Raw genomic sequence first — 13,447 nt, forward strand, 5'->3', positions numbered from 1 at the left:
GTTTGATTTGACTTTTCGGTTTGGTGCGGTTTTCCGGTTTGGTTTGAACATCCCTACGGCTCTAGTGAAGTGATATTTTCTATCCCCGAAGAGTCAAGAGTAAGATCTTGATACATTGTGTGATTTTTCTATCCCCCCACTGCTACATTGTGATTATTCAAGCTCCAAGATCAGCATAAGACAATTGGTAAACAACAATCCAACCTGTAAAACCAAGAATCCATCGTCCAAGTCCGTTACTAAATCTATGTTCGCGCTAGCATCAGTGTTGAGCACAACACTGATACCAATTGGTGAGAGGTAGTTTCAAGGAGACAGGTTTTGTCAGAATCTTGAGTTAGAGATTTCAGCTTCAGGATATCATAGATGCCATTATGACCATATGAACTAGGATAGCTTTTTCTGCAATGTTTAGGAATCAAGATGTCTCCAGTTCATCATATCATATGCAAATCGTGAACGACAGAGCAAGAAACATCCATTCCTAGCACTCGACTGCAGTTCAGGATATACGAAATGTCCACAATTCTCACAAGGAACTGCTGCTATCAAAAGAGCTTCCTAAATGAGGCTGTAAATCACAAAGAAAAAGGAGTCTAATCGTTTGGTTTTGGGAAGACCAACAAACATGAATACATTCCTCCAGATCAGCTTCGCACGCCAATAATACCCAGTCAGAATCATCATCCAAGTATTTAAGGTGAAATCCAATTGGATCATCTACGCCAAAGCGCCTGGCAATTTCTCTCATCAGTTCTTTATATCCCCAGTTCTTTTGCATGCGGAATCTAATCTTCTCTTCTCCATGTATTACTTTTATTCTAGGGGCACCTTCTTGAGATCTCCACAGACTCTTTTTCACTGGCGAAAGACTTACTGATTCAGGACTCTCAGTAAGAGACGTGTGGCTTTGAGATCTTGGCAGTGGATTTAGTGCTTCACTTGATAAATGCAGCTCAGCATCACTGTTAACCCTTTTTAATGCATGATTATCAGAAGCTTCCTCGGCCACTGGATCTTCGTGACCTGCAAGCTGTGTCCCGGTTGAACGTTGACTTGAACTGGAACCTTGACTACAGGAAGAGGAGACTGACTTAGATATAGCAGCATCGTTACCACCACTTTCTGGTTGCCTGTTCAAGTCCTCCGGATGATTATTCGACGTTGGGTCTGCAAAGGGACTTGATCTTGATATATTTGAAGATGCCAATTCTGGGAAGTCAGAATAGAAGGACTCGATTTGTAAAGTGCCAGAGACACCTTGGACTGAGTTGATGACACGTTGGATCCTTTCTAAGGAGAGACCGACCTTCTTTATCTTCCGAGAAGGCCATCGTTGAATTCCATGTTGCCTGCATATCCTCTTCAGAGTGGTAGGACAAACTGAAATTTAAGAGGACACGGACATGGGAGTGAAAAGAAACGATATGTTAAAAATGCTTGCATGGAACAAAGCACCATTAGATAAAGTAACCAGATGAGAAGAAAAAATGATAAATGAATGGAGAACAAAAGAGTTAATAAATGATCAATATATACATTTATGGATAGAAAATTTAGATATGCTTGCTCACCACCAATGCTTTTTGCAGCATCCTTCAGGCTACCAGCAAAGTACTGCTGAAGAATTTGCAATGTAATATTTTTCTCTGCCTTCAGACGTCTTCTGTCTCTTGCTTTACGCCAAGTATGAGAGATGCCCTCCCCAGAAGTACGATAGTTTCTGCTAAAGGCAAAAGTGGTTGCTGAACCAGAATTCGTTTGGTTCCTAAATGTTACAGGTTCTTCAGTCAGCACTTCAACTGGCTTTTCATCTTGGAATGCTGAAATAACACTCGACGTCTGCTGGACCTCTATATGACTAGAGGTCCACGACGTCCTTTCTTGCGAAGATACAATGGACCCTTTGCGTTCTTTTTCTCTCACTTCTTCAGTGTATTCACTAGCTGCAAGGCTTGTCACTTCACCTAATGAGACAGTTTCTTCCTGTAATTCTTTTTCTGACACGACCCGGTATGTCTGACAAACGTTTTGTATGATAATGGACAATGAAGTGAGCATGCTTTTATGTTCTTCAGGATTTCTGCAATTTGGCGGTAAAAGGAACTCCAATACAAAGTCGGATGAGCCAGTTGACATACTCCGCAAAGGTATAGCTACAGCAGCATGCAATCCAAACATTCTTGCATAATGAGAAAGTGGGTATTCTGCCTTGCTATAGGAAGTTAGATCAGACGTAAAACACGGTTGGTTCGTCATAAATGCACTCCCGACAACACCCTGACCTTTCAGCAAATGGTGCTCAGAGCAAGCTTCATGAAAACCCTGAACTCGAGGATCAGCTACATAGCAAGCAGAATCTTCTGTGGAAACACAACGAACAAGGTTTTCATTAGAGTGGCGGCTACCCCCTTTACCATGTTGAATGCAAGGTACCCAAGTCTGAGCTAATGGCAATCCATGCGTCTTGCATGCAGATTTCAGAACCTCTAGAATTTCAGATAACGCGGCTTGGTAGGTCAAATCACATGCCTGACAAAATTATCCCACATATTATGACAGAAGAAATCATGGTAACCAAAGGCACATACTTTTTGCAAGTTTTGCCCTTACCTTCGCTGACAGAGTGCTTGACACTTCAGAACTCCGAAGATCAACAGCCTATCAACAAGCAAATTGTTGGTAGACCATCAGAAAACAGAAGATTGACTTCATTTCCACAAGAACACCAAACAATCAATTCAATTTGCATAACAAAAGCAAGATCCATAAACATTGAAATTAAGGCAAAAAGTCTTTCAACGAGAGGTGCAGCTTATGAGACAGTATTATAATTAACTTTATCTGGTAACCAAGAGCAATAATGATCAAAGAAATCAGTGAAGTGCAGAAATAGGCCAATATTTGTAAGTGCTTGTTCAGACCATAAAATTCCAGCAATTTAAGGAAACAATAAATTTAGAAAAGGTAAAAGAAATGACAAACCTCAAGAGCTTTGCAGACACTTTCAAGCTCAGAGCCATACTTGATCTTCTGTGTGGTCATGACAACTTCAATAACACTCAAGCAGTTATGACTGCCTTGTTCGAACACAGGAACAGCAAAGGTGCCTCGTACGTTATGCTGCTGTGCATGTCCAACACGCGGATACTCTTCCATTTGGAAGAACTGAACATCAGGACTCCACTCAGGAACTTTATCCAGAAAAACTCTGCCCGGTAATCCAACAATCTCTTTAGAATCGTCGTTTGCAGGAAATTGATAGCTTAAAGACGCTTGTCTGTAGTGCGCAAGCCTAGGGCAATTAAGGTCCAGCGAGAAAGGTTGATCATTTGTAGAGAGTACGCGTTTTCCATCCCTGTATATGGGTACCCATATTTGAATAAGGATATCCTTGTCTTTGGAGAAATTCTTTATGTATCCAAGCGCCTGAATCAATCTGTCCATTACAGATGAAGAAGCATTGGGTCCAATCCACCACCTCCTGCTCAGTTCAGGAGCGTCAAATAAACAATTTTCAGATTGACCTGAACTGCACATGGCATTAATCGAATTATCACCAAAAGACTGAACTTTAGCTGAATTTAGCTCTTGGAATTGGCTTATGGATAAATTTTTGGAGAAAGATGACCTTTGCCTTTCTTGTTGGCCATCTTTCGATGGGCTTCCACTAAATTCGAAACCATTGGTATCTAATAAAGTAGGCCACACGAATGAAGAGTCAAACGGCATATTGGAAATGGATGGTCTATGATGCACGAAATCACGATCATCAATAGTCTCCAAAAAGCACCCTTCTAACAACAGTTCATCCATGTAATCCAAATCCATGAAGGCATCAAATTGTGTAGTCAAGAAAGTATTGGTTACAACAAATCTTTCATCCATTGACATCAAAATGTCACTAGACCCAAATTTCTGGTAACCAGTCTTTATCTAAAAGACTTCAGCTTTGCAAAACCAAATCTGCCAAATTACCAATAGATGCTCTAACTGAGATCTGCTATAAAGCAAGCATAAGGAAATAAGTCCAAATAGCAATAAAGGAGGAATATTTGTGTATGTATTTGCTCTACAATCGAATTTAAGTAAAAACCAACATATTTTACCAACTTGGGGATTTCTAATTATGTTCTACATATCTGATTATAAGTCAACAAGAACAACAACAACCACCCAGTATAATCCCACAAGTGAGGTCTGGGAGGGTAGGATGTAGGCAGCCTTATCCCTACCCTGGAAGGGTAGAGAAACTGTTTCCGATAGACCTGATTATAAGTCAAAATTAGAAGAAATAAAAAGCTACAACTAAAACATAGATCTATACAACAATAAATCAAACACAAGATAGTTGAAAGAACTAAGGACAAAACAAGGAAAGTGAACAGTGTCTTTTCAGTAGATTGTCCCAACAGGATCTAACACTGGTAACCCCTCTAACTTTCAAAAATACAGTTAAAGTTTTACAATGAGACATAAAGCCAATTTGCTAAAAGTAACTGCTTCAACAGGGAAGGCAAAAAAAAAAAAAAAAACAGAAAAGCAATAAAAATTGCAGCCTAGTCAAGAAAGCAAGTTAAATCACAGACAAAAGAGCAATCAATCTAGAGATGAGAAACTTACTATGAAAAGATTTTATGGATATTTCCAAAGATCAGAATTTTCCTGTTCCTATATGTAGTAAAAATGTAACCTTTGCAAGAAAATTATAGTATTTTCCAAAAACTACATGTGGTTGTCTGACAAGCAGCAACAAGAACAACATAAATATGGGTGTAGGGTCTGAACTGACTGTCCCTTTTAATGTTGTCCCTCTAGAAATCCTCTCCACAAATCATAGAGTCCAAACAACCTCTCTCTTTCCTAGTTATTATCTGTGATTCCAAACTCTTATGATTCTCTCTTAGCTTAGTCTGCCAACAAAGAGAAGATTCTGCTTAACAAGCACAGGCCCCACAACCCCTTTGGAATACCGCTACAAAGTCAACTTCAAATCACTAATCCAAATCCATAAACTGAGGATATAATATAACGAAGAAAAAGAGAAAATGCTGACAAGAAAAGCATTCGTGGATTTTAGACAATAAATTAAAGAAAGTAGTAAACCTTTTGAATTTTTTTTTTCGTTCTCATATGCATTGAAAATGAAAAAGTATAAACAATGCATTTCTTTCTCACTTTTTTGGTCATCACTTGCCACTTATTCAGGGTTGGTGGAGTAGTAGTGTGTTGAGTAGGACTTTAATTACTTGTTGTTTGCCACTTCATACTCAGAAAATGAGAAAAAACCTTTACTTGCAGGTAATTTAGGACCATGTTTGATCCCAGCCATCACTTAAAATACCAGTATGGTGCACAAGGCAACCCGTATTCATGCACAGTATATGAAAGGGCGGCACCCCAGGGTGTGATATAAACATATTAACCTAATACAATTATTAGTGGTTGTTCTCACGACTCGAACACGTGGCCTAGAAGTTTTAGAAATAACTTTATTGTTGATCCAAGGGTTCAACCATTAGTCTTATACTTTTTGTAGAATCTTACATTGAGCGTGGATAAAATATTTAATCTACTCATTTGGTATTTGGTAATTCTCGTTACATGAGTTAGCTTTATTGGGATTTAAGTTAAAATCTACGGTCCCTTTCTTACTATGGTATTAGAGTTAGACACATTCCGAAATTGCAAGGGTATGAACATCGATTGAGTAATAGAAAGCAGTATTTAGTGAAAATATAGATAATACCTAAGTAATCGGAGACAACTTGGTTGAGCTTCTTTGTCAAATGTGAAAGCGAAATGGAAATAAAAGAATATGTATAACATGAAACTGCAGAGTTGTGGACTACATTCTTTGGCATCATTGCACGTGACTTCGTGTCACTTGTCACTAATGAATGCTTACTAGATTCTCCCCTTTATAAAAAGAACAAACAAATGCTCCATGATCATCTCCTTCCTTTTTATAATTTATGATGTCACTTTCACTTTCCTAAAAAGATAGTCTGGTGAACAAAGCACCGGTGAAGTACGGGTAATTTATGATGTCACTTTCACTTTCCTAAAAAGGTAGTCTGGTGAACAAAGCACTGGTGAAGGGCCGTACTGATAAAGAGTATGATGTAGACAACCTATCCTAATACAAGTATCAGTAGTTGATTTCATCGTTCAAACCTATTACTTATAAGTCACAACTTGACCGATTTCACGGTTCACACCTATGACTTATAAGTCACAACTTGACCGTTACTCCGAGATACTCACTTTCCTTCGAAGGCACAAATGGTTTTGACGTCATTTTATAGAATAAGTAATTTTTACCTTTATCAATGTATTTTATGTCCGGATCAGTAAATGGAAAGTGACGTTCAATAGATTCCAACCCACACAACAAATTGAATATTTAGATTTTAGAAGCATTATGCTACGTACTGTTCGATATGGTGGCCACGTTAAGCAATTATTCCCGTAATGCGGTTCATGTAGCCACCAAAATTGACTAACACTAACATTGCCCATGAATTTGATCTTGTTACCTTTATTTCATAAGAAACCCACAAAAAAGAAGGCACAATGAAACTTAACTCTGAGTTGCTTTCTTTTCCTTTTCCTTTACTTAAAGTAAAAAAGGCAGCAAGCATCATGCATTTACATAGGTCCGCGGAAGGACTGTATGTAAAAGGGTGAAAAACTTCGCAATAGGTACGTTGCTGGATAGCTGATCCGATACATAATAATAGTTGACGCACATCTTCTTACCTTTCCAATGTATTAATTTCTCCCTTTTGAATTAACATGATCATCGTTTATGCCATTCCAACATCTATAAAGGAGCAGACTTCCCCTGTTAAATAATGCTTTCCTTTCCTTCTGTTTTCTCCGCTTGGAAAATTGTAGAGGAGCTACCAGAATCTTCTGCTAGAGTTTTGACACTTGATAATGGCACAAGCATTAGGTAAATTTTGGAGAGAAATCAGTTTTACAGCTCTTATGATCTGTCAAGAAACCACAAAATAGCCGTGGAACTATAGTTATCAAAGAGTCATTTGGAATAAAACAGCAATTACTTAACTGGTGAACTTGAGAGTGAACATGGAAGGATAAAATGAAAATGATTGACTGATGTTTGAGAACATACAACTGCAATTTATTCCGGCAACGTTGTCACAGTTAATGTGACATGTTGAAGTTTGTTTGGTACAAATTACAACACAACCATTGGTACAAATTACAACACAATCATCAGACCTATACTTCGTACCAAAAGAAAAGGATGTTTTCTTGGACTGGTACTCCTTCAGCACAGCAACTTCAAACATTTTCCTACTGTTGTCACCTTCACATTGTGGGCCTTACATTAAGACGAGAAGCTATCTTCTCACCAAGAGACTTGTCAGCCTGCAACATATTTATGCAAAAGCATTACTGAGCATGTTTTACCACTCTCACGATAGAGATGACTAAAGAAACATGATAAAGGAAAGAAAAAGAGACCTGTGACCAATATGAAATCCAAATAATGCGTATCTCATGAGTGACTCGTGGATCAGATAAAGCATTAATCCATCTGCAGATAAATCTCTCTTGCCTGCGACAAAAAGGCAGAAGAATATATCCGAGTGCTTTAAAGGAGTGAAAAAATGGTCAACATAAAATGACCAAGCAACTGATTTACCTGTCAGGCGACCAGGATCTGTATCTCTCTCCTGGCTGCTTGAAGTTGTTCTCTTTCTCAATGATGCACTACAAAACAACCATATATGCAAGCGAATCTTACTTAATATTTTGTATATAAAAAGGATAACTTGTAAAAATGACCTAAGATATCTGCAGTTTAAAAGTGAAGCTTAACCTATCAAATCGAAGCAACCACCTAGCCAGAGGCGGATCCAAGATTTAAAGTGGATGGGTGCACTATTATAGAGAGATAGATCTAAAATTCTCATTTGACTGGTTTAACTTTAGTCTCTTACCCTGGACTCACTAAATTTTTGAAATTATAGGTTCAAAATTTATACTTTTTGAAATTTTATTGATTTTCACATATCTATACTCAATGTCGAAAGCACGTCTGGAGTAGGTTTTGAAGCACAAATTTCACTTGTAGAGGTGCACCCAATAATTATTGCACCATAGGAGTCATTGAGCATGGGTGCACACACATATATTTAAGTAATTTTGAAGAAATATAACATTGTTATACATGATTTAGGGAAAGGAGCATGGGTTCACGTGAACCCATACTCTAAGAGCTAGATACGCCCCTGCACCTAGCTGAACTTCCTAAGAATCTATAAGCAATTTATTTGTAAACGAAGATAAAAATCCATTTCAGCAAACAAAAAGAAAAAAGAAGATGAAAAAGCATTTCAGCAGAGTAGAAGGCTTGTAAATAAAAGAGTAGAGATCTTAGTACAAAAGAATATATAAAAGCGGAACAAAACAACCACCCCCACCACCACCAAAAGAAAAAAGGGAAAGAACAAGAACAGAGATGCAAGTCAAGTAGAAAACTTGCAGATAACAGACATGAGCCATAAGGTGTCAATAACACCATTTTCACACACGTCAACCCAATGCAAGCCAAGCTGCTAGACTGCAAGTCAGTCATTCTTCTAATTTAATGGTAATGCTGCTTTATCAGCACCATAGCAGACAGACAAATTGCTAAAAGCATCATTACATGATTTTGGTCTCAGAAATTTTGAACTCCAATTGCAGAATGCGGTTGAGGCCTTGATGAGGTGGAGAATGAATATATATATATACACCATAAGACAGTGGACCTTGGGCCCAAAGCAATTCGGAAAATATTATTTATGAGTATATCCTTCACATTAAAAGCTCAAGATACTAAAGGTGAAATGAACAAAACAAAGGCTTACCCTGTCACGCTTCCCTGTCAAGATGCGAGGAGGAATTGGGTACTGCTCTGCATGACGACAAGGATCAAACCTCGAGGGGAAATAATTGACCTGGACATGCAAGTAACATCAAGTTAAAGCATCACCATAGAGAACTAATAGAAAGTTGCTGTATTGCTACAAAGGTGGGAAACTAACACTTGACCAACCAAATATGCATCAGGAGCAAATTATCTCAGATATCCACCCTTAAGAAGTGTGATACTGTAAACATGCATTTGGAGATGGGGTAAAAAATAAAGTTGCAATATAGCTTAATTATCAGACTACCCCCCCCCCCCACAAAGACTTTCCAACTATGTCTATGTCTAGACGCCACATAACAAGTAGTCAAAAAATATGTTGATAACCTTTTTCCTCTTTAAAATGGAACAAGCATCGTTATTTTGGCAATCTGCAGCACAAGTGTGCACAGTACCTCTTCATCACGATACATGAAGTTCATGACACCTTCATGGTGATTATTGTGATGAGCACACTTGGGAGCATTAACGGGGAGCTGCAGATAGTTTGGCCCAAGACGGTGTCTCTGAGTATCAGAATATGAGAATATCCGAGTCTGGAGAAGCTTATCATCCGAATAGTGAATACCAGGGACAATAATGGCAGGGCAAAATGCAAGCTGCTCATTCTCAGCAAAGAAGTTGTCGATGTTCTTATTCAACACCAAGCGACCAACTGGTTGTAGTGGCAAGATGTCCTCAGGCCAGGTCTTGGTTACATCAAGGGGGTCAAAGTCAAATCTATCTTCATGATCAGGATCAATAGTTTGGATGAAAAGCTTCCATTCAGGATAGTTGCCAGCAGCAATTGCGTCATATAGATCCTTGGTGGCATGGCTATGATTGGCTCCCCCAACCTTAATAGCTTCTTCCTCCAAAAGGCACTTGACCTCGCAAGTTGGCTTCCAATGGAACTTCACATAATGTGCCTTCCCAGCTTTACTGATTAAAGTATAAGTGTTGACACCGGAACCTTCCATGTGCCTGTAATCTTGTGGGACACCCAAATCATCAAAGAGGAAGGTAAACATGTGCAAACTCTCTGGATGATGGGAGAAGAAGTCAAGGCTCCTCCAGCTCTCCTGAATGTTGGACTTAGGATTTGATTTCAGACAATGGACCATGTCTGGGAACTTCATTCCATCACGGATAAAGAAGACAGGAAAGTTGTTTCCTACCAGATCAAAGTTGCCCTGATTTCATAAAAACGAGCAAAAGAGTTGAAAACATAGAGACACATTAGTTTAAGACTAACACCAAACTAAGCAGCAAAGTTCATGTATGGTTATCTAAATGGGCATTGTTACAAAAATAAGATATAAGCCTGCTTTTGAGTAATGCTTCTAGCTTAATGGGTGTTGATTAAAGGATACTAGACAAGATAATGTTATAACAACCAGATTACACACACATTGTGAGAAAAGTCAAGTATTTGATTGCGCAATTACCTCTCTGGTGTAAAATTTTACCGCAAACCCTCTGGGGTCTCGAAGGGTTTCAGGGCTTCCGCGCTCATTGGTAACGGTAGAGAATCGCACAATAACAGGTGTCTGAACCCCAGGAGATCGAAGAAAATCAGCACATGTTAGATGAGAAACATCATGAGTGACTTCAAAGAAACCCTTGGCACTGGCACCTCTGGCATGGACAACACGCTCCGGGATACGTTCACGATCAAAATTGGCAAGTTTCTCCACCAAATGATAGTCCTCAAGAAGAACTGGCCCTGCAAAGTGAAGAGTTTCAAAATTAGTGAACATGTTTGAAGCCATTAAAAGAACCTCAATGAAGCAGAACTCAGGGCTTTAGAATGTTTGCATATATTACTTTTTGATTACTGTGGTGTACCAGGATCTTGGTCAAATTATCCAGAATTCACTAGAAATTTGAGACCGTTTCAGATGTTCCTTGGTATGTATTTCCAACAGCAGAATAATGAATCCTATTTGTATTGATCTCATAAAAAGAACTTTTGCTAGAAAGAAGTATTTCTCCTGCTTATAAAATATATAGACTCTCTCTTATTGATCTGAATGAATGCATAATAAGATTTTTCTCTCTTTTTTGTTTGTTTCATTTTGCAGTTCAATTGATCTCTATGGATTATGCATTCATTCAGATTATTCAAAGCATGGAAATAGAGAAAAATAATGATATGATACTCTCCATCATGTAACATCGCCATCTATCGACCATCCAAGGTATCAAATCTTATTACTTTGTTTCTTGGTGACCATTAGGAAGAAAAAAGATCACACTAACAATATTTTCAGATCCACTTCCTACTCATATCAGATAACTGTTCAAAACCAACAAAAAAAGCTATCTATAAGTCAATAAACAAACTGGCCAATCGTTCTCTTTTCCTGCTGACTATCTAGGACAGACTAATATCAAGACAACATACTGGAGAATTTCTTATTAATTTCTGATGCAAGTACTGTTAATACTTTTAAAATGTTTGGGCATAAATACGCCCGAATAGAAGAAGTATACCAAAAAGTAGACAAGCTTCAAAAAGATATGATTTTCTGTGAACGATATCCAATCCTCTATACATAAAGGAATCTATGGTAAACCTAAAGAAAATAAGGGATATGAGGCTATTCCTCAATTGTACAAACTTCATCCTTACACTCTCAAAAGCTTTCATATTTCTCTCTCCCTAAATAACCCACATAAGTCCTAGTGAAGCAACATTTCATGGCCTGTCTCTTCCCTTCCATCTACTACACTTCCAACTGAGCATTAGCTCTTTCTCGGCGCCTAGCATCGCCAAAGTTATACCAAACCAACATAGAAATTCCCACCATAAACTCGAGCCTACACAACAATGAAGGAGGAAATGGTCAACGTCTTCATTCAATCACTTTCACACGAAGCGCCAGCTAGAATATGTCAACCTTCCTCTTCCTCGGATTTCTGGCCATCAATATCAACCTCTTATAGCTAACCAAGTGACGAAGCACGCCTTTCTTGAGCCTTTTATGTGGGAATGCAACCTCCTCCCTAGCCAAGAGCTTCTCGTAGTATGACTTACCAGTCAACACTCCATTGTTCCCCATCCTCACCTTCATACATCGTGGCTATCCTATGGTGTTCCTGGTTTGTGAAGAAAATCGACTAAGTCTTGGAATTCTGCCATTTTCCAGTCTTGAAAGTTCCTCATAAACCTCAACCCAAAAAAAAACTTTTTGGCATGAAAATTCTGTAAATGAATGAAACGTAAGTGTCAAAGTATTGTCCCCACACCACCTGTACCTCCAAAAATTTATCCTCCTCCCATCCTCTACCGTGAACTCTTCCCACCCCTTCAAAATGCTCCTGCACGATCCCCATGAAAACGGCATAGATACATTTTTAATTCTCCAAGCCCCTTCCAAGACCCCATATTTTTCCAATATGGCGCTATCACCCCTCTCCAAAAAGCATGTTCCTCCAAATCCTCATAACTATTTTCCTAATTTAATGAACCAAACACTTAATGCTTCACCTAATGGCCAAGATGCTAATTGTAAATAAGACACCTGACTGACAATTTACTAGGAGAAACTCAAATCAATTCATTTGCCAGCAGCATCTTAGTGCTGTGTTTGCATTAACAAGTCTAATTACTTATCAAAAACTAAAATAATATAACACTCATGCAAATATACATGAAACCAAGAGATCAAGATAGTATTTGGTTTTGCACACACCTAAACAAGAAGAATAGTGAGACGAAATAAATGTTATTAGACTTTATATACCATAAGGGACAGAAAGAAAAAGGAAAGATTGACTTTTACTTAATAAAAACAAAATACCTCTAGTCCCAACAGTCAATGATGAGTTATTGTTCCACACAGGAGCACCAGAATTTGTTGTCATGAAAGGTGAATTAAACGCGCTTGAAGGGCGATTCTGCATCATAAATCACTATCAAAGCTAAAACACAAGCAACCGAAAATCCACTAAAACGAACTAATAAATTTAACTTCATCAATTTTCCACTATAAAACCTAAAATTCACAACAAATCTAGTCTCTAAAAAGGAAATCTTCTGCTATTAACATAAAGCTAAACTAAGATTAATGAATCCAAGCGGATTATTCGAAGCTTATAAAAAACAATTCAGAGATTAAAGGATCAATTAGACAGAAATCGTAATTAAAGATCATAGATTTGTATGCATAAACCTTAATAATACCTTGTACGGATCCATGGCGAGAAAATATGAGCGAGCAGAAAGCAAGTAGTGTTGAGTCAATGGTGTGGCGATTAGTTAAGTTTGATGTTTTCTTAAAAAGAGCAGCTAATTTATAACAACTTTTTGGCTCGCGATTCTATTATTTTACAGTTGGAAATAATATCCTTTTCAGTAAAAAATAATATCCTTTTATTATCCAATTCTATTATTTCACAGTTGGAAATAATATCCTTTCCAGTAATAAATAATATCCTTTTGTTATCCATCACTTTCCGGCAACATTTTTTATTTGCTCTATGAAAAAGAATATTAGGAATATCACCGGATAA

At 38.0% G+C, this 13,447-nt stretch overlaps 2 protein-coding genes across 7 annotated transcripts; both read right to left on the bottom strand.

Annotated features, from left to right (window-relative positions):
- Positions 1–410: 410 nt before the first annotated feature.
- LOC104223831 (protein NLP5-like) lies at positions 411–5,080 on the bottom strand. 6 transcript variants are annotated; one of them, XM_009775495.2, is made up of 5 exons: positions 4,624–5,080; positions 2,986–3,966; positions 2,614–2,661; positions 1,575–2,532; positions 411–1,383 (listed from the first exon to the last, which is right to left on the bottom strand). In XM_009775495.2, exons 2-5 carry the CDS (start codon positions 3,892–3,894, stop codon positions 530–532), a joined length of 2,769 nt encoding a protein of 922 aa, XP_009773797.1. In that variant the 5' UTR covers positions 3,895–3,966; positions 4,624–5,080; the 3' UTR covers positions 411–529. The 6 variants fall into 6 exon arrangements, with proteins under 6 accessions (XP_009773797.1, XP_009773664.1, XP_009773735.1 ...); XM_009775362.2 differs by having other exon boundaries at positions 2,986–4,000; XM_009775433.2 differs by having other exon boundaries at positions 2,986–4,003.
- A 2,016-nt stretch (positions 5,081–7,096) lies between these two features.
- Positions 7,097–13,221, bottom strand: LOC104223749 (catalase isozyme 3-like). The gene is made up of 8 exons (XM_009775277.2): positions 13,119–13,221; positions 12,736–12,832; positions 10,378–10,655; positions 9,346–10,122; positions 8,889–8,978; positions 7,679–7,746; positions 7,498–7,591; positions 7,097–7,401 (listed from the first exon to the last, which is right to left on the bottom strand). The coding sequence occupies exons 1-8, from the start codon at positions 13,131–13,133 to the stop codon at positions 7,342–7,344; spliced, it is 1,479 nt and encodes a 492-aa protein (XP_009773579.1). The 5' UTR covers positions 13,134–13,221; the 3' UTR covers positions 7,097–7,341.
- Positions 13,222–13,447: the final 226 nt, after the last annotated feature.

Source organism: Nicotiana sylvestris, chromosome 8, assembly GCF_000393655.2.
Source record: "Nicotiana sylvestris chromosome 8, ASM39365v2, whole genome shotgun sequence".
In the NCBI taxonomy this organism is placed as follows: Eukaryota; Viridiplantae; Streptophyta; class Magnoliopsida; order Solanales; family Solanaceae; genus Nicotiana; species Nicotiana sylvestris.

Coding starts and splice junctions, on each gene's coding strand:
- LOC104223831 (XM_009775495.2), bottom strand. CDS start 3,894: ATGTCAATGGATGAAAGATTTGTTGTAACCAATACTTTCTTGACTACA. Junction 2,533..2,613: donor CAAGCACTCTGTCAGCGAAG/GTAAGGGCAAAA, acceptor TAATTTTGTCAG/GCATGTGATTTGACCTACCA. Junction 1,384..1,574: donor TGCTGCAAAAAGCATTGGTG/GTGAGCAAGCAT, acceptor CTTAAATTTCAG/TTTGTCCTACCACTCTGAAG.
- LOC104223749 (XM_009775277.2), bottom strand. Junction 8,979..9,345: donor TCATGTATCGTGATGAAGAG/GTACTGTGCACA, acceptor TTGCATGTCCAG/GTCAATTATTTCCCCTCGAG. Junction 7,402..7,497: donor GGATTTCATATTGGTCACAG/GTCTCTTTTTCT, acceptor AATATGTTGCAG/GCTGACAAGTCTCTTGGTGA.